The sequence below is a fragment of the Doryrhamphus excisus genome, chromosome 3 (assembly GCF_030265055.1).
Source record: "Doryrhamphus excisus isolate RoL2022-K1 chromosome 3, RoL_Dexc_1.0, whole genome shotgun sequence".
NCBI classification, from domain to species: Eukaryota; Metazoa; Chordata; class Actinopteri; order Syngnathiformes; family Syngnathidae; genus Doryrhamphus; species Doryrhamphus excisus.
This window is the reverse complement of record NC_080468.1, coordinates 18,351,249-18,371,244: the sequence shown is the minus strand read 5'-3', so window position 1 is coordinate 18,371,244 and position 19,996 is coordinate 18,351,249. Positions and strand designations below refer to the sequence as shown.

The 19,996-nt window shown below is 40.8% G+C and overlaps 3 protein-coding genes across 7 annotated transcripts; 2 read left to right on the top strand and 1 right to left on the bottom strand.

Moving 5' to 3' along the window:
- The first annotated feature begins 1,623 nt into the window (after window positions 1-1,623).
- Window positions 1,624-8,975, top strand: LOC131125602 (ATP-binding cassette subfamily G member 4-like). 2 transcript variants are annotated; one of them, XM_058067293.1, is made up of 16 exons: window positions 1,624-1,869; window positions 2,005-2,104; window positions 2,853-3,080; window positions 3,529-3,646; window positions 3,712-3,844; window positions 3,914-3,964; window positions 4,049-4,194; window positions 4,665-4,788; window positions 5,151-5,265; window positions 6,838-6,968; window positions 7,039-7,134; window positions 7,202-7,370; window positions 7,440-7,540; window positions 7,949-8,107; window positions 8,178-8,296; window positions 8,625-8,975. In XM_058067293.1, exons 1-16 carry the CDS (start codon window positions 1,639-1,641, stop codon window positions 8,848-8,850), a joined length of 2,247 nt encoding a protein of 748 aa, XP_057923276.1. In that variant the 5' UTR covers window positions 1,624-1,638; the 3' UTR covers window positions 8,851-8,975. The 2 variants fall into 2 exon arrangements, with proteins under 2 accessions (XP_057923276.1, XP_057923277.1); XM_058067294.1 differs by lacking the exon at window positions 2,005-2,104 and having other exon boundaries at window positions 1,724-1,869.
- Window positions 8,976-10,798: 1,823 nt separating this feature from the next.
- glt8d2 (glycosyltransferase 8 domain containing 2) lies at window positions 10,799-16,424 on the bottom strand. 4 transcript variants are annotated; one of them, XM_058067083.1, is made up of 10 exons: window positions 14,885-16,424; window positions 13,389-13,432; window positions 13,058-13,150; window positions 12,810-12,990; window positions 12,607-12,724; window positions 12,447-12,531; window positions 12,266-12,378; window positions 12,024-12,190; window positions 11,145-11,257; window positions 10,799-11,076 (listed from the first exon to the last, which is right to left on the bottom strand). In XM_058067083.1, the coding sequence occupies exons 2-10, from the start codon at window positions 13,405-13,407 to the stop codon at window positions 10,898-10,900; spliced, it is 1,068 nt and encodes a 355-aa protein (XP_057923066.1). In that variant the 5' UTR covers window positions 13,408-13,432; window positions 14,885-16,424; the 3' UTR covers window positions 10,799-10,897. The 4 variants fall into 4 exon arrangements, with proteins under 4 accessions (XP_057923066.1, XP_057923067.1, XP_057923068.1 ...); XM_058067084.1 differs by having other exon boundaries at window positions 10,799-11,064; XM_058067085.1 differs by having other exon boundaries at window positions 12,287-12,378.
- ankrd16 (ankyrin repeat domain 16) lies at window positions 15,702-19,534 on the top strand. Its single transcript, XM_058067082.1, has 7 exons — window positions 15,702-16,339; window positions 16,842-17,062; window positions 17,142-17,184; window positions 17,756-17,864; window positions 17,942-18,103; window positions 18,231-18,309; window positions 19,218-19,534. The coding sequence occupies exons 1-7, from the start codon at window positions 15,990-15,992 to the stop codon at window positions 19,364-19,366; spliced, it is 1,113 nt and encodes a 370-aa protein (XP_057923065.1). The 5' UTR covers window positions 15,702-15,989; the 3' UTR covers window positions 19,367-19,534.
- Window positions 19,535-19,996: the final 462 nt, after the last annotated feature.

The following is a 19,996-nucleotide window of genomic DNA, read 5'->3' as shown; positions in this document are numbered from 1 at the left end:
GCGGGTATGCTGGAGCCTATCCCAGCTGTCTTTAAGTGAGAGGCGAGGTACACACTGGACTGGTCGCCAGTCAAATTTAGGGCACATATAGACAAACAACCATTCACACTCACGGACGATTCGGAGCGTGGTTTTGGAATGGAAACCCACATACGCCGTTTCTAATATGTTAATATTTTGTTCAGATAGCTTAATAACATTAGATTGGGGCACAATGGAAGCTTCCTTGGCCAACTTCTTTGTATTATTATTTGTGCACTCAAGTGTCTTGTCCTATTATTTATTATTTCAAAACGCTATGAAAAAGATTATAACAGCAATCTTAAGTAATTGGTGGCTTGACAGCATCTTACACAATATTACACAATTCTGCTTTTATTCAAAAGAGTTGGAGCTATTTTAGTACAGGAAACGCCCATGAAAGATTTTTGATGTACTTATGCAACATGACCAAATCCATCAGCTGATGGTGCAAATCCATCAAGGCTGATGTTGACTTACAACAAAGTGGAATTACTTCTACCAGTCATTTTGGAGAATAAGACCCTAACCCTAACCCTAACCCTAAGAAAACAAAGAGAATGTCAACCAGGGTGCGTCATGTCCGTCGAAATAGTCCGATATTATGTTGGCTTGTCGTCAAAGGTCACTTCTGGTCGAGTGACATGATGGGTCGATGATGTCATTGTTTCCATAAAGCAGTGCAAACAACATGCCAGCGTTTGAAAAGACTGTGGAAGCCATTTTCCAAAAACACTGAAAATACAACACTTCCATGTGGATAATACAGGGCTAGTAAAGTCTTGCATTAACTATTCCAAACCCAGACATAAAAACATGTTGCCTTGCCTTTTTTGTTGTGGTCTGCAGCGTTGTGAGCACGACGCTCAAGTGCTGCCGACGACTCCAGTCGGTAAGTAGGTAGCTGGCCATAGACAGACGCCGTATCGATCGCTGAGCCGTACATGAATGTCGGCGCCATATTGGATGGGTCAAGGCTATGCTGTAAATGAATACAAATAATTGTACTTACTTTCATAAAGCGCCTTTCAACAAAGAAATATGATTTAATTCCTCCCGTTTATACATTTACACACACACTAATATACTTCCCAAGTATTTGAATGTGTGTTTGGATGTATAAACGAGAGGAATTTCATTTACAGCGCAGCTTTGACCCATCCAATATGGCGGCGACATTGTCGTGATGATGCATCTATTAACGTCTATGGGGGTCGGCTAGTGGGTAGCCGGCTTCTAGCTAGCCTGCTAGTAGGTAGCCGTCAAATAGCTAGCTAGCCGGTGTGTTATGGCTAAGTGTCAATGCACCAGTATATTGGCATAACAATGTTAATCATAACAATAACAGTGTTGCTGTAGCTTGGTTATATGTAAATGACGAATTGTTGGCACTTTTCATAGGTGGACTAGCTCCCATACTTACAGTAATGAGTCATTACTGCAACTATACAACTAATTAAAAAAACAAAAACAATGTAAGGAGCTCATTAATCAGTGATCCATCGATATCACTGCTATTACTATTGGGATCGACAACCCCTACTGAAAAGACAATAACACAATAAGCGACCTCATCAAAGAACAGAATGTGAGCTGGGAAAAAGACACATATCAAAGATGAAAGATTTTATATCAAGCTACGTACCGACCGGACGTCATCGTAATCGCAATAAAAGCCAAAGTCTTGCGCCATCAACGGCATGCTTCAGGTGGGTTAGATTTACAGGAAACAAAGCACAACTGTGTTTGAATATCTTCATCTTCATCTTCACTTACACTTTATCCGCGCCGCTGCAGTGGTGCGTTCATGATCCTCGCTTAACTGGCGTATTGGGGTGCTCTTTCTTGGTAAGACCAGACACTTTTCACTTCATCAATAAGTTCAACAAGCTCGTAGTCGTTGCTGAATAAAACATAGTATCAACTATAATACTCTGTTGTTGCCACATACTGAGATTAAAATCATTATATTATGTAATACAGTTCCGTGCCTTTCAAACATCGAAGAAGGACGACAAAAAAAGAATTGGAAGTAAAAAGGAGTCAGTACAAGACGTTGCATCATTTACAACTACACGTACAGGCAAGAAAGATTCCAATCTTGTGTTGGTCTTTTGTGTAAAATGTGATAATTAGCAAGAGAATGCATATGCTGTGACTTGATTGACTTTTATCTAAGTTTCAATTTAAATCCATCAGTTTAAATTTGTTATATGAGATAATGTACAATCATTACATTTTTTTTATATTTTTATTATTTCATCCACCCAATTGAGATAATAACAGAGTAATCTGACTTAAGTTTTTTTATCTAATTGTTCATTTCTGATTTTGTAAATCCACCAACAAAAGCACATCTGTAAGCAGATCATAGCAATATGACTAGATGCTTTAAAATATTTACTTTCATTTGACTTTATTGTGGGCTGCATGGTGGACAAGTGGTTAACGCATGTCGGCCATGTTGGAGATGGAGTTTGAACCTCTGCTTGGGTGTCTCTGTGAGAAGTTTGGTGTTCCCCGGGTACCCGTGTTTCTTTAGGTTCATTGGCTACTCCGAATTGTCCTTGAGTGTGAATGGTTGTTTGTCTATATCTGCCCTGCGTTTGGTATCTGCCCTGCGTTTGGTTGGCGACCAGTCCAGGGTGTACCCCGCCTCTCAACCGAAGGCAGCTGGGATAGGCTCCAGCATACCTCTGCAACCCTACCCGGTTCTTTTTGGGTGTTATTTTATTTGTTTAAACTTAACTCTCTATATATCAATAGATCGATCTGCTTTCATGATATTGACTTTGTGAACCACAATTCCATGTTTCCTTTGTCTCTTCCAGCACGTTTGAGAATGCCGGATAAAAACTCTTTCAGCATCCCCATGCAGGAGACCAAAATGGACCGTAAAGAACTTGGAAACAAATCCTTTTTCTGTTACTCTAAGAAAGGGGATAACAGTGTCACCCAGATTCAAAACCTCTCTCAGCTTCCGCGCAATGCTGCCGTCAACCTGGAGTTCAAGGACCTGTCCTACATCGTCCGTGAGAAACGCTGTTGTCGGAAGACAGGTGCTGTAGGCTCTCTTTCCCTTGGAATTGTCTGAATTGAAAAACCTCCAGTTAATCCAGGTGATTGGTATTGGCTGATGTCACTCATGGATGCTCAAAATCGGCGTCATAAAACCCTGATCGGAGAATTCCTGTTTTCCTGATATCTTGGCTGACCAAATGTCTGTTATGAAGCTTCCAAAGCCACAGCATGTGGGTTTCCCAAATCTGTAGGAAAGACATTCCTGTCAGTGATAGAGAAGTTGAAGCAAGTGAGACATCTGAGTCAGGATGACGCAACATGAGTGCAATAGTAAATTCAAACTATTAATGGATGGTCAGCCATGCAGAATAGTCACGTGACATGTGTCTTATAAAAATACTTTGAAACATTGACATTATTTGCACACATTTTCTACACGGTATAATCTATGAAGTCTGATTTCTCGGTATAAAATGTCCCTTGTAGGCTTAAAAACCCTCCTCAATGGTCTCTCTGGACAATTTAACAGCAAAGAGCTTACAGCCATCATGGGTCCATCTGGAGCAGGGAAGTCCACTCTGATGAACATCCTGGCGGGATACAAGTAAGTAAGATGGCAAGTCACACACACTCTGCACTGTAAACTGTTCTGACTGTGTCTGGACACAGAGAGACGGGCATGAAGGGCCAAATCCTGGTCAACGGGCGCCCGAGGAACTTGAGGACCTTCCAGAAGATATCCTGCTACATCATGCAGAGTGACATTTTAATGCCTCACCTATCCACAAGGGAGGCCATGATGGTGAGTGGAGGTCATGTTTGGCAAACGTATGTCATTCTTTTCATTAATAATGTATTCTGTGAGTTTTAGGTGTCTGCCAATCTGAAACTCAATGAGGCCATGCAAGTCAAAAAAAAGCTTGTAAGTCCGAGTAAATACATGTCCTGGTAGATTTATATTCAATGTTGATTGATGGTAATGAGTAATACTTTGGCATTGTCAAAGGTGGACGAGATAATGACTGCTTTAGGGCTTATGGACTGTGCTAAGACACGTACCAACCGTCTTTCGGGGGGCCAACGGAAACGGCTCGCCATTGCTCTTGAGTTGGTCAACAATCCTCCTGTTATGTTCTTTGATGAGCCCATCAGGTATGATATTTATTGGAGCAAATCATTTTATACTACTATATAACATATCATATCTTTCACTCTGTAAATTTGTGAACATGAATTTTCTCACAGGCGATCCATGCTGTCTGTGACACGTTGCAACATTTCTTGAAGTGCTGGCTTTCCAACTATTACAGAGCAGTGTTTATTTTAAATTGCACTGTTCCGTTTAGATTAATTTAGCCGACCAAATGTCCCAGTGAGCGTTGACTGTTAGACCAAAGGCTCTGCATCTCCATTTTCTAAAATGGCTGACCTCGACATGCTTAATAAGTTACATAAAAACATACAACATGAAACATATCAATGTTTTTCCATCCCTACTAGAAAAAGTGTGTGTCCACTTGTATCGGTTTCAAGTGACTGATTCAACAGAAAGGGTGTAGAGGCCATTTTTAACTGCCTTAAAATGTTGACTCAACATCTTTCTGTCTGTACTTCTATCTCAGTGGCTTGGACAGTGCGTCATCCGTCCAGGTCATTTCCCTCTTGAAGGTTCTGGCAAACGGTGGACGGACAATCATCTGTACCATTCATCAACCCAGTGGAAACCTCTTTCAGATTTTTGACAGGGTAAACTTTTAAGAACCACTGACTCTACCTACATGAAGCCTTCCATAACCTTGTTTCCCCTAGCGCTCAATATCTGAGTCACATACAAGGGAATTAACGCAAGACCAAAGCTGGCCTACATGTGATCTTGTGGGACTGTGACAATTGCTTTCAACACAACAGTGAATGAGAAGATCCGATATGACACGCTAGGGTCCACTCCATCCCCACGGATGGTGCTGTGAAAGGGGCTTTGGTCATTGTGGGTACTTTGTGGCACCTTACCAAATGGGTACTAAGGAGTTACTGTGTCCGGTAGATTGGGGTTTACTCTTGTAACTGCATCTGCTTCTGTCCCCCCCCCCAACTTCTTTGCCCTCCAGCTGTACATTGTCAGTCATGGTCAATGCATATACAGGGGAAAAGTCTCCCACCTCATCCCGCATCTGTCCAACCTGGGCTTCCATTGCCCACAGTATCACAATCCGGCAGATTACAGTGAGTGAAACATCTTGTTACAGTGGCGTGAATGTGTTTGACCCCGTCCTGATTTAATTCCTTTTGCGTGTTTGTCACATTTAATAGTTTCAGCTCATCAAACAAATTGGAATATCCAATGACCAAAATGGCCCTGTGTGTTTTAAGGGGCCCTGTGTGAAACCTAATAACTGGTTGAGCCATCCCTAGCAGCAACAATCTGGCATTTGTGCCAACTTGAAATGAGTCTCCTACAGTTCTGTGGAGGAATTTTGGACCACTCATCTTTGCAGAATTATTGAAATTCATTGGAGGGTTCTCCAGCATGAGGTCATGCCATAGCATCTCAATAGTATTTTGATCAGGATTTCGGACTACTTGCTCCAAAGTCTTCACTGTATTTTTCTTCAGCCACTGAAAGGTAGACTTGCTGGTGTGTTTTGGATCATTGTCCTGCTGCAGAACCCAATTATATTGAATGTGTTGTTGGACTTCTCCCGGTGCATGCATGGTTTTCTCCGGGTACTCCGGAGAAAACACTCCTCCCACATTCCAAAAACATGCTAGGTTAATTGGCCACTCCAAATTGTCTATAGGTATGAATGGGAGTGTGAATGGTTGTATAAGCGGTAGAAAATGAATGAATGAATGAATGAAGTTGTATAAGCGGTAGAAAATGAATGAATGAATGAAGTTGTATAAGCGGTAGAAAATGAATGAATGAATGAATGAATGAATGTTGTTGGACTGGAAGCCAACGGAGGTTAAAGAGAACGGGTGTCGTTGATGAATTGAGTTTTTGTGGAAGACCAGTCTTGGTCTGAAGGACATTGCAGTAATCGAGGCGAGAAGTGACAAATAGAGGGATAGGGTCGGATTTCGGAGATGTTACGGAGATGGAAGAAAGCTGTGTGTGAAATATTGATGTGGGATTCGAAGGAGAGTGTGCTGTCAAAGATGACTCCGAAGCTCTTAAGAACAGTGAAACCATCAATTTGAATTGTAAGGGGATGGGCCAAGGAGAGTGATGACTTCGAGCCTACAAGAAGAAGACTTTCATTATCATTTAGTTTGAGCATGTTGATGGACATCCAGTAAAGGCAGTAGGAGGGGCTGTTAGTTGTGATGTACTGTAGAGAAATGTTGTCAAGGGGAAGAAGGTAAATAAGGGGGGGCGAAGATTGAACCTTGGGACACCGTGAATGAATAAAACCACCAAAAGGGTCTTAATTTGCAGGTGGACAAGTGAAACTTGCAGTTATTTATTTGAATGTTCTTGTGGGGTCTTTTGTGACGTTGCTTGGGGCGATTTTGGGAAGGTTCACCAATGTTCCATGTTTTTGCCATTTGTGGATAATGTCTCTCTGTAGTTTGCTGGAGTCCCAAACCTTTATAAACACCGCCTATTGCATTTTTTCTTAATAAGGTTTCATTTAAAAACTTCATTTTGTGTTGTCATTGGTATATTGAATTTTCTTAGATTATCTGAAAATGTGACAGGCATGCAAAAAAATAAATCAGGAAAGGAGCATCTTCAACCTACTGTTTGTAAAAAGTCAATGAGATGTTTTGACTGGCTTGTCCCACCCCCAGTCATTGAACTGGCGTCAGGAGAGCACGGGGAAGTGAACCCAGTGCTGTTTGAGGCCAGTCTGAGAGGCCAGTGCTGTGATGAGAACAAGGATACCACAGGAAATTCATCCATGCAGGCCAAGTCCCACAGTGTGAGTGGAATAATGGGTATGACACCGCAGAAGTACAAGCGCAAAACCCCTCTTTTGTCTTTTTCTACAGGACTTAAACCTTGAGAAACAAAGCTATGGCACTGGTATCTTCAGACAGTTCTACATCCTCTTAATAAGAAATGTCAAGGCTATATGCAGAGACACAGTAAAAACATTTTGCTAGTTTTCAATGTTCAGACAGGATTTTTGGGATGAACTTGTTTGTTTTAAAGATGCTGACTCACCTGAGAGTGACATCGCACATCCTGATTGGACTCCTCATTGGCCTGCTTTACCTCGAAATTGGAAATGATGCGAACAAAGCCTTCAACAACACCGGTTTCCTCTTCTTCTCCATGCTGTTTGTCATGTTTGCCGCCCTGATGCCCACCATTCTAACCTGTAAGAGAAGGCCATGTGTGGATTTGATACTTAAGGTGGAAAGCAACTTACTATATTTCTGCTTTGTAGTTCCTCTGGAGATGTCTGTGTTTGTAAGGGAACACCTCAACTCCTGGTACAGCCTCCGTGCCTATTACCTGGCAAAGACAATTGCAGATGTTCCATTCCAGGTATTGTTTTGACTCTCCAAATTTACTGGACATGAACTATCTCACAAAAGGGAGTATACACATATGTAATATATAGTATAGTATTCAGTTCCACACTTGGTCATCTCTGTGTGGAGTTTGCATGTTCTCCCCGTGCATGCGTGGGTTTTCTCCGGGTACTCCAGTTTCCTCCCCCATTCCAAAAACATGCTAGGTTAATTAGCCACTCCAAATTGTCCATAGGTATGAATGTGAGTGTGAATGGTTGTTTGTCTATATGTGCCCTGGGATTGGCTGGCCACCAGTCCAGGGTGGACCCCGCCTCTCGCCCCAAGACAGCTGGGATAGGCTCCAGCACCCCCCCTTGACCCTCGTGAGGATTAGCGTTAGAAAATGAATGAATATTGCATAAAGCTCTCTATGTTCCAGCTGATCTGTCCAGCCCTATACTGCAGTATTGTGTACTGGATGACTTCCCAGCCTCCCGAGGCGCGACGCTTCATGTTGTTCATCGCCTTGTCCACATGCATCGCTCTGGTATCTCAGTCACTAGGGTTGCTCATTGGGGCGGCAGCCGCATCACCACAGGTAGGCATACCTCACTAAAGTATGTATTTACATCTTTCAGCTCTTTCATTGAATACGTCTCGGTTTGTAGGTTGCGACCTTTGTGGGCCCGATCACAGCCATACCTATGATCCTCTTCTCTGGCTTCTTTGTGAATTTTGATACCATTCCTATATACCTACAGTGGACCTCATACGTCTCCTATCTCAGGTATCGACACCTAGACTACTGTTGGTTCAGTTTGGATGTACATGACCACTCAAAAGTGGGATCACCAGGATTTTTTTCCCGAAGAAAAACACATTTTCATGGCATTCACAAATAATGCATATATATTTATGCTCCAGAGAGGGTGGGGCCAATCATCTGCTTCCTGCAAAAATTATAAACACTCTAAGATCAAAACATTTTTTAAAAACTTCCTGTTTGAATATTATAATTGTGAATGACATGAATGTGTTTTTTATTTGAAAACAAGAGTTTGTGATGCTAGACGTTCAAGTCGTAGTGCATGTACAGTGGTTTGTGTCGCTTTCAGGTATGGCTTCGAAGGAGTGATGATCTCCATCTACGGGATGGACCGGTCTCTACTTGACTGCAAATCGCCACCCTGCCCGTTCCAACAGCCAACGTCTGTCCTGACTTTGATAAATGTGGATAAGGCAAAGCTCTATATTGATTTCATTTCGCTAGGAATATTCTTTTTGATCCTCAGACTGGCGATTTACCTGGTTCTTAAGTACAAAGTGAAGTCAGTGCGCTAAGATGCTGTGTTCATTTGATATGTAATGAAGACTTCAGGCCAGGCTTAGGCTTTCACAATTGCAATGATTTTTTGGGGTCTTCCATTGGCTGCTACCCGATAACTTATTAAAAAACATCATCTCAATGGTTGTTTGAACTTCTTACGACAAGTACCACCAATGATATTTGACTAGGCAATCCAACAAAATCACGGGAAAAACACATGAACGTCACCATATATAAAGTCGAAAGGTTTATTTCCTGACTGAGCAGCGGTAGCTGTGGAGCTTCTCTCCCCTGTCACGATTACTCAAAATCCAGGAAAAAATGAGCTTCCCCTCCTTGAATGACCAGCAGCCGCTCACATCAATTGCTAATAATTTGTTCACTTCCTGCATTGAACTTGTACCATTTACTGAATGTGAAATATTAAGATGCTATTTAACATAACCAAATGAAAACTACCTCATCCTTTGCAAATTTAATCAAGATTGATTTGCTCCGGGGATTGACTGGGTGCAGCTGAAGTCTGAAGATAAAATGTCCAACTCTCAATTTCCGATAGCGACATACGTAAAATTACATATCTCCTGTGGTGCAATGAACATGTGTGTTATGTACAGAATTTGTTAAATATCAGTTTTCATGATCACGCTGACCTCAAGTCAGCACTTGAGTAACATCATTCCAGAGATCATTAACATTGTTATAAGGAGAACATCCTGTGGTACAACTATTACGTCAATATAATGCATGCAGTGTAGCAGGACAAATAGAAATGCACACTGTTTGCTAGAAAGTATTTCCCTGGAAATAATATAGAAAGTGAACAATTGTGTGCAATCGCTCTCTATATTTTAATCAATATATTGGTTTGAGTTGCTCATATTGCACATGCCACTGTTTAAAGTGTCAGGACTGTAAATGCAGAATGATTATACTATAGATCTTTCTTTTAATAGCCACAAAAGGTAATTCTGAATATTTAGGTAAGCTCATTTACATGTACAATATTAAAAAGTAAAAGCAGCAGCTGACATGGACTATTACGCCCCCTGGTGGTTACAAAGCATTTTGCGACTTTCAATATTTAAAGGGAAACTGCACTTTTTGGGGACTTGTGCACATCATTCACAATCCTTATGTGAAACATGAACACATATTTCTTTCCCTTTTCTGTGCATTATAACACGAGAAAAGTGTCATTTGTTTACAACTATATAGACTGAGAAGCCCTCTAAAAAACATTGCATCGTTTGATATACATGCTCAGACCATGCATTAACACGTTTGCCGTCAACACTTTTCACCTGAGGACCGGAGCGCATGTCTTGTGCTGGAAGACACAGCCATCCCAAGGAGAGCGGACATCCTAAGTGTTGTCGCTGCTGTTGTTGACAGAACCAGCATAACCAGTATAAGTATCAATATTCTCGTAATATTAGGAGAATAATATCATAATATGATATCTTCATAATTGTATACATGTCTTCATGTAATAGGGGGAAAATAGAGCATAGCTCTTCAGGAAGGAAGGAAGCTTTTGTTTATACCGTGGAATACTCCCTTATATCAGGCATTGCCTGAGACAACTATGAAAAGGGTGTACGTACGTGACTTTTGGGCTTGGTCACACTCACATTAATTAATGAATTTAGAACTTTTTTTCTGGAATACTCTGTAGTAAAATAAGAATGAGATTGCAATTACATTTACCATGAAACATTTATTTTGTCTTTAAAAAAAAAACAAAAGAAAACTTTTTAAATGTGCAAAAAATATTAAAAATAAATGTAATATTTTATACTGTAACATGTGTATATTGTCAGAATTTTTTAGATTCGCTTTCTTATCATTAAAAATATTTTTACTTGTTATTTAAGTGGATCTCACAGGGGGTAATGACCACTGTATTACACTTTGTTGAATAAATGCCAAAATGATGAACAAAGACATTTTATTGTCCATTTCGTGCACACATGAACTCACTGGTGATTTCACTTCACAGGTGAGTCCTTTACATCATCCAACCCTGTGGGGCCAATGTGGTACGTTCCACAGGCCCAATCAATAATTGCTGTCTGGTCTTATTAAGGAAAACTCCCCAGAGGGATCTGGGAGGAACCATTTCTCCCATCTATCCACGTGAACAGCAGGGTACCTCCATGGTTTGAATGGGCCATTCCAATGCAGAAGGTGTGCCTCCTGCAGGAAGCTCTCCGGATAGCGAGCATCTGGACTCCAACCTAGAATGAACACTTTTTCATGGCTTCACTCGTTTTGTAAATTCTTGAATCGGTTTGCATGATCTTACCAAGGTATCTGACATGCCACAGTGGGTCCAGCATCGTGTATTTGTCATGAAAAACTATCAGCATAGGCGGAGTGGCCACACCCCCTGCCATAGCACTGCTGTAGATGTTCAGCCTAGTAGGAAAAAAACTTAAAATACCTCTGTAAATGACTGCTATTACAACATCGCTTCTGTCTTTTTGTGCCTAAATTACAGTTTCCAAGCATAAACATGGCTAAATGAACTAAACTACAAACGTAAGACATTCAAAGATGTTGACATAGCAATGGCTAAAATGGCTACAATGCTAAGATGCTAGCATGTTAATAGTGCTAAGAGTTTCTATACGTGTCTAGCCAGGAAAATGGCTAAAAATGTGATCCTAATGTTAGCATGTTAGCAGTGCTAATGTGCCAACGTTGTCTTTGCTAACACCTAGCATGATAGTGCTAACTCTTTATAGAAGTGTGATCAATGAAAATGGCTAAATATGATATGCAATATGCTAGCAATGCTAACATTACCATGATAACACCTAGCATGATAGAGCTCAGTGTTTACAGGGTTAGGGTTAGGGGTTAGGGTTAGACACCTCTAAGTGTCTACCCATCAAAATAGCTAAAAATGTCCCGTCCCAAAAAAAAAAAAAGCTAAAAATGCTAGTATGCTAAAGTTAGCATGCTAGCAATGCTAACACCAAGCATGATAGCACAAATATACAATTTTTACAAAAAATATACAAATATACAACAACAAGAGAAGTTTTCAGGTTATTTTGAACCCAGACAAACACTGGCAAACGGCAGCTTGCGCTTTGCGCAACGCATGGCAGAGTTAAGGACCTTATTATATAAAATTTGTCTTTATGTTATGTTGATAGACATTTAGAAACCACCATACCTAAAATTGCCCTCCATCCATTTCTCCAGTTGTTTGGTGATCTTCTGTTCTTTCCACTCACTTAAATCGGCCACAAACACACCGGGGTTGAATGAGCAGTCATTTGGGTTGATGCCGAGGTCTTTCACTTCCTGCTTCCTGTAGTCCAGGAAGCCCATATAGGTTGTCTATAGGGGACACAAACTCATGAGTTGCATTCCTTTTTCACGCTTTTACTGACTCCAAATGTCAATAATGTCCACCTGCATGCCAATACTGCGCACCATCTCATGAGTGGAGGGCAGGTCGCAGTCAGTGGCGAAAGCGGCGGCGTGTTCTGGCTTCAGTCTGACACTGAATAGATGCCTAATGTCACCTACAGTAGGAAAGTGCAAGACATATCTGCAGAGAACTGGACAGGGAAAGACATCTTATTATACGTACCCTGCACGATGACATCATCATCTAAGTATATGACCCTCTTATGGTTAAGCTCAAGCAGCGGGAGGTAAAAGCGCACAAAATTAAGCTGCAAAACATATGATTACAAATGTAAAAAACACAACCAAACTGCATGTTTTAGGCATGTTTTAAACAAACTTACTGGATGTAGCAGATCCGGTCTGGATGAGTCAGGCTTCACTTTCCCTTTTAAAACCATAGGATTAAACTCCAAAATCTTATATTTGATGCCTTTCAGTTGCGTTTCCTGTATGTAACGTCTGAAAGGAGAGTGCTAAACTCATGATAGAGACCATGTATACCCCCATCCCGCACTTGGTTCAGGTTCCAGCAATCCGGTCAAACCTGGTCAAGGCAACAGCGTCACGTAGCGTGACAATATAAAAGAAGACAGGGTGATCCGTGTTGCTGCGAACGCTGTTGATGGTCGCCATGGTCGCACCCACGCGCTCCTCTGATGCACAGATGACAATGGGGATGACATCATCCATCTCCGGAGCTGCACCACCAAGATTCTTCCAGTGACCTTCCGAGCAGTTTTTAAGTGAACATGATTCGAAATATCCCCATTGATGAAACACATTTGTGTTTACCGGCAGGTCTGCGTCGACTGGGGCTTCTGAATAGTGTGCTGTGCAGGAGGAGACACAGCATCAGCACCAGTAGCACCAGGAGGAGCCGATTAACTAAAACACAGAGGCCACAGTATGTGTAAATCATACCGGTCATAAATTCATATGATGGATTCCGTGAGGCTGCCTCAAAGGGAAAGTATGTTGTCTTGCTAGAAACAACATAACAACCATCACGTTAGTTGAATACTTTGGATGGGGACGCATTTTACTCAACACATTCACCAAAATCTCAAGTCGAGTCATTGATATCAAAGTCCAAGTCCAATAATAGAAACTATTTCTTGCTCACTTTTTCTCAGAAGACCCATAGTTCATGCTTGTTTGCGGGAAGATCTGCTAAAACAATATGAAAAAGAGAAAATATATATATATATATTTAGTCACATGAGATATGCAATAAATAAAACGGTACATTATATCTTCTCATGGGATAATACTATAGAAATTAAACTTGAATATATACTGTACTATACGTATCTGTAGTATATCTTTCGTACAAGTCCGTAGCAACATTGTTATTGCAAGAGGAAATACTTTTGTGTCATTTTCTGTGTGAAAGTCATGTTGCCCAGTTCCTGCTTCACAATGTCACCTCACATGTTGGAATTCATGTTTCCTTTCAATGACCCGTGGCTTCCCAGACACAATGATCTTGCTACTCAGTTGAGTTACCAGCTATTTAGAAAATAACAGCTGTGTGTTGACTCATTTTCAGTGAATGGCAGATCTACAAGCTGTACACCGACTACTCTAAAGTACAGTGTGTCCAAGTTTGAGGATATGCTGTATACTGTATCGACCTAAATGTGTTTTTTCCATTAAAATTAGGAATTTTGCTGCAGACCAAGTGGATCATTGGGAGTGGAAAGTCCCCATAAATGACAAACTCACTCAGGTATTGATGGCACATGTGTCTGTATTTTTTTTCTACTACTTCCTTCCTGGTACTTGTGATTCAACAAGGAAATGATTTGCCTTCTAGCACTCAACAGGAAACCCATCAAAAATGCACTGTTTCATTTCACTGAGAATCTATTGGCTTTAAAGAACCCTACTCTCTTATTACTCTTGAGGCCCAGGAGGTGCCATGAGAATTTGCAAATTCAACTCCAGCACTCAGCAGGACACACCGTGTGTTATATGCATGCGTATCTGGTTTGTTTGTCATTGTTTAAAGCTGCCAAAAAACATCTGGGACTGATTAGGTTCAGAAACACTCCCTCCACAAAGCTCCAGAGCGGACCAGCTATTGAACAATTACTCTTTACAAAACATCTAAACCAATGTAAGCAATAATGTAAACCAGAGCATGGTTTACATTATTGCTTTCTCATACTACATATGAAAAAACTAAACTTGCATGTATTGTCGGCATATTAAACATTTACAACCCTATAAAACATTTAGTTACACAAGTTTTCTATGTAAAAATAACAATGATATCAAATATATCAATAGGAAACACACTGCAATTGTGATTAAACATCAATAGATTCACAATGCACTGATTGATTATGCAAAATCAAAAAATAATACAAGGAAAACTATCCAATTCAACACATAATTGTTCTAAAAGAACACAAAATGCATCAGAAATATTTTGAAGATATGTTTGTATGTTAACATAGCCTTTAAGTATATATGATTGGGCTTTTTCCTGTCAAACAACAAAAGCAGCACATTCTGTTCTCGTGCTGACAAGAAAGCAAATGAGAAAACAATAACACACAATCCATTCTTTATTGCAAAAATATGATTTGCAATATATGAAGAATGGTTACTTGCCTGGAAGAAGGGAGGACGGTGACTCTCAGTCCTGGTGTTCAGGGTCCATGTTGGAGAATGAGACTAGTCGCCCCCCCTCACTCTCCTCTCCCAGTGGGAGTCGTGTTATTATATTTGCCAAGACTGTGGTCATTCGCTCCCATTTGGCTGTTTAACTTATTTAATAAAGTGTGATAATTATTATTTTCTGCTGCATTTTGTTAAATTTAAATGTAATTAAATAAGCAAAAATCTCCTATGTGTTTAGCCACGTGCATTATGCGGCAAACAAAGCTTTGAGTGAAATGAGAAAACAATGCAGTCTTCTTCAGTGTACTTTTGCCTTGAAAACTACTACTACTTCCAAAGGCTGGTTGCGCAACCAGGAAGCGTCCTAAAGGCAGGTGGTGTCCAAAGTATGGCCCTGGAGACATTTGTGGCCTGCAGCTCTTTATTTTTTTTTTATTAGCCCTCGGCATATAAAACAGATTTTTACAAACATTTTAATCAGTGCATTACCCAAAACAAAGTAAAACTGGAAATTATCCAAATTTCTCCAAAACACCACCTACAAAACAAAATGGCAGACTACCTGTGCCTCTTATAATTTGGAGGCTTAACTAATTAAAATGTGAAAAAAATGTGCATGACTGTCCTAACTAACCCTGATGATGTCAGGAAAAGTCACTTAAAGTTGACCCTAACAACAGAAAAATTTGTAAGCGTAAATACATTTGGAAATTATTTTTGTCTCTCCCGCAATACTTTCTCTGTATAAAACAGTATTAGAACTACACACGGCGCTTGAAGATGACATAGTCCAGTCACTTCCGGTGACTTTTAGGACAACCAATAGCTACGTGCTACTGAGGAGTTGACATGACAACAATGGGTTTATCTCTGGTCCTCTTTAATGAATGGCATGTGTGTGGACATTTTATGTCTGTAGATATGTGCGTACTATAATTAAATGTAAAATAGATATTATTAATGCAGGCTTTAACAGTCACTGTGTAAGTTCATGGTTGGCCAACAGTTGATTCTCTGCAAAGACGACTGTTGTGGAACACAAATCGTGCTTTGGTAGACGACCCTCGCTATGGGATAATTAGGGCGTCTTTTTAGAATGACATCCACCATGGACGAAGACAGTCTAAAACCGCTGGTGAAACTCACCCAAGACGGACATTTTAGCCATCTGCTAAAACACATAACGTCATGTAGCCCGTCGACTTTTCAAGCTGTCAGAAGCAAGCACTTCGGGCGGTCCGCAGACACCCTTCTTCATTACGCCGCCAGACATGGCCACCTGGACATTTTAGAGTTTCTAATAAAAGAAGTCGGCATGGATGTGGAAGTCTACAACAACGACTACAAGCGGCCGCTCCATGAAGCAGCGTCCATGAGCCACATAGCGTGTGTTGGCTACCTACTGCAGGAGGGAGCTAAAGTTGACAGCTTAAAAAAGGCTGATTGGTGAGCAATATCATTCAAATTAAAAAGCACAATAAATACAGATACCGAATGATATGTCAGCTCTCTTTGATAGCATGACGCGGTAATTTTGACCACGAGCCGAGGATCAATGGCACTACTGCTCTTTCTGAACGGTCATTCTTGCAACCAATCAGCGCGCCGGCTCTTCAACGTTTGCCCAATCACGGAGGGCAATGTTTAAATAGAAGAAAGCACACTAAATATATATATTTTTAGTCTGGAGAATGTTTGCTCTACAAATCCTAGTAGTTGGGGTTTTGCCTGGTATACTGTATACTACCAAGTTTACGTTTGAGTTGAAATAAATTACATTTACCCAGCAATGGGCCTATAAATTAGTTGTTATTGCAATGCATAATGTACCCAATTGCTAATGTTGTTGGAAAACGTTTAAGAGAAACCCAGCTATAATTAACAATAAGTATCAATGTCCTGTTGAATTTGCTGACATGATGTGACGGCTCTTCTCGTTCCCTCAAAGGACACCGTTGATGATGGCCTGCACCCGGAGGAACCTTAACGTGATCCAGGAGCTGATCAACCACTCTGCTGACCCGCTCCTGAGAAACAAAGATGGCTGGAATGCCTTCCACATTGCCTGCAGGGAGGGTGATCCTCTGGTGGTGGGATATCTTCTTTCTGTTAGCCCAGATGTGTGGAGAACTGAAAGTAAGACGTGCAGGACACCACTGCACACTGCAGGTGAGGCAAACTCCCATTTGTAATGAAATACATGTGTCTTCTTTTTTAAAAACATTTATTTCTTTTGCTTCTCCTTTAGCTATGCATGGCTGCGAGGAAGTTGTTCAGATCTTACTTGAGAGGTAGGTAGATATTTTCATTGTGTATGTAGTACTTTTTAGGAGTAGTACTTTTTGTAGTTATTTTTGATTCTCATAAGTATCACTTTAATATTATTTTTTAATTGTTAAAATATACATATATACCACCCTTGGCCATCTCTGTGTGGAGTTTGCATGTTCATGCGAGGGTTTTCTCCGGGTACTCCGGTTTCCTCCCACATTCCAAAAACATGCTAGGTTAATTAGCCACTCCAAATTGTCCATAGGTATGAATGTGAGTGTGAATGGTTGTTTGTCTATATGTGCCCTGTGATTGGCTGGCCACCAGTCCAGGGTGTACCCCGCCTCTCGCCCCAAGACAGCTGGGATAGGCTCCAGCACCCCCGCGACCCTCGTGAGGATAAGCGGTAGAAAATGAATGAATGAATATACATATATATTTAAAAGGTTTTTTCCACATTTTTTATGGTAAATGTATTTTTACAGAGAAAATCTTATTATATTTTATGCCTTATTTAGCATGAGGCAAATTGAGGCCTTGGTATAGGTCTACCACAGTCAGTTTAGAACTCGATCTGCTTACTGTGCCCAGATGTGGTTACACTCCAGACGCCAAGGACAGCTGCGGCGTCACTGCTTTCATGGACGCTGTGAGGAACGGACATGTATCAGTGGCCAGGCTTCTGATGGAGAAACATCAGGTAGAACAATGGCAGTTGTTGAATGTTTGCTTATTTCTAACTGCGTATTAACACTGCTTGCATGATCTGTGCGGTAGGCTTCTCCAACTGCAGCTGACATACTCGGGGTTCAGCCAGTGCACCAGGTGGCTGTCACTGGCCAGGAGGAGGCGCTGGAGTTTCTGGTAAGGGAACTCAATGTGGATGTGAACCAGAGGGCAACTGCCATGCAGCTTACTGCCTTGCACTACGCTGCCAAGGTAAAGTTATATGCTCCGATTTATAATTTCTCTTACATTTATGGACGTGTCTAACTAAAATGTGCCCCTTAATTTGATACAGTGTTGTTTTTACAACTTGGAAATGTGTGTGTGTGTGCGCGCATAGGAAGGACATGTTTCCACCATAAAGACATTGCTAAGTTTGGGCGCAGATCTTCACGTTCGGGACAAAAAGAGACGAACTGGTAAGCATGTTATCACTCGCAATACAAAACATGTAGTGTAAATGAATTTTTTTTTTACAAGGTATAACTTTTAATTGTGACAAATACTGGCTAACATGCTAGCTGGTGGTGGTTTGAAAAAAAAAGTCTAATTTGCAGCCGAAGAGGGACAGTATCTGTGGCAAGTTTTATTGTACAACACAGTGGTAACAGAACCAATGATGTAACAGTGCGAAACAACAAACTGCTCAGCCATCATGAATACCACTAATTGTAAACAACTGTTTAACACGCATGAGTAGCAAAAATATGAGTACTGCAACTGACATTTTACAGCGCACATAGAGATAGATGAAGCTGCTGGAAGGTGACCACTTGTTACCTCAAATGCCTTAACTTATGGAGTGAATAGATCAGGAAGTTGCCTACAGCCACAGCTGTTAACACCAATGTTTTTTGACCCCACATTTATTAAATATGGGCTGCACGGCGATCGATGTGTGGAGTTTGCATGTTCTCCCTGTGCATGCGTGGGTTTTCTCCGGGTACTCCGGTTTCCTCCCACATTCCAAAAACATGCTAGGTTAATTGGCCACTCCAAATTGTCCATAAGTATGAATGTGAGTGTGAATGGTTGTTTGTCTATATGTGCCCTGGGATTGGCTGGCCACCAGTCCAGGGTGTACCCCGCCTCTCGCCCAAAGACAGCTGGGATAGGCTCCAGCACTCCCGGCGACCCTTGTGAGGATAAGCGGTAGAAAATGAATGAATGAATGAATGAATTAATTAATTAAATACCCCAATGGGTATTGGCTTTGTAGTCCACAGACTCGCCATCTATAGTAGACTTTGAGAACAAGAAGGGAGTATAATATAGAAGCTATTACCCAGTGTTGTGGTCATCTTTCATTATTGTCTTGTCTCTCAAGCTCTCCACATGGCGTCCATCGGTCAGCACGCAGATGCCGCCAGGACGTTGCTGCAGCTCGGACTGGACGATTCCCAGGACACATCTGGTGTCTTGGCAAGACAGCATGCCAAAAAATTTGACATAATGCAAGTCTTTGAGTGCAATTAATTTGACCTGCTTATAGTTGTAATATACTAAAGAAAAAGAAACATTTCAGGTTGCATTCACCCTCATTGTTATAAAATGTGATATAAATAGGGATTTTAGTGATATGACATGTTTGATTTGTTTTATACTTTGGAGGCTTTTCAGACTTGATTAATAAAGCTTTGGTTAAGGAACCATCATAGTGTTTGTAGCAGACTATGATGACGAATGACATCCGTGTGAATGCTGCCGCTCTACTATCTAGCTGCTGTGTGCATCAACATGAATGACTTTGGGTTTACTTAACAGGTGTGCCAGGACATACTGGCAATACAAACAGACTAGAATTTTGACAGCATTTGAGATGTCAGCAAGAGATTCAGATTTTTTTTTATCATTGATTTAACCATAAATTTTACTTAACTTTTATGGTACATGTCAAACAATTGGATGATGCCAAAGTTTCTGATCTGGCATTATGATTTTTTTAATAGTGTAACTCACTCACATTTTAAGTCGGATCAATAGTTTCTTCAAAAAACAGATGTACATAATAAGCTGCACATAATTTATTTCACAAGTAAATTAAGTAAGTTATTATTCTAGGTCAAATACAATGGGTTTTAGCTCTTGGCTAAGTTAGGCTTAGCC

Excerpts from the sequence above, each read along its gene's own strand:
- LOC131125602 (XM_058067293.1), top strand. The coding sequence starts at position 1,639 with ATGAAAGATTTTATATCAAGCTACGTACCGACCGGACGTCATCGTAAT. Across the intron at positions 3,081-3,528 it reads ACGCTGTTGTCGGAAGACAG|GCTTAAAAACCCTCCTCAAT; the intron begins GTGCTGTAGGCT and ends TGTCCCTTGTAG. Across the intron at positions 3,965-4,048 it reads TGCAAGTCAAAAAAAAGCTT|GTGGACGAGATAATGACTGC; the intron begins GTAAGTCCGAGT and ends GCATTGTCAAAG.
- glt8d2 (XM_058067083.1), bottom strand. Across the intron at positions 12,725-12,809 it reads GACGCTGTTGCCTTGACCAG|ACGTTACATACAGGAAACGC; the intron begins GTTTGACCGGAT and ends CTCTCCTTTCAG. Across the intron at positions 11,077-11,144 it reads GTGGCATGTCAGATACCTTG|GTTGGAGTCCAGATGCTCGC; the intron begins GTAAGATCATGC and ends TGTTCATTCTAG.
- ankrd16 (XM_058067082.1), top strand. The coding sequence starts at position 15,990 with ATGACATCCACCATGGACGAAGACAGTCTAAAACCGCTGGTGAAACTC. Across the intron at positions 17,185-17,755 it reads GTTCAGATCTTACTTGAGAG|ATGTGGTTACACTCCAGACG; the intron begins GTAGGTAGATAT and ends TACTGTGCCCAG. Across the intron at positions 18,310-19,217 it reads GGACAAAAAGAGACGAACTG|CTCTCCACATGGCGTCCATC; the intron begins GTAAGCATGTTA and ends TTGTCTCTCAAG.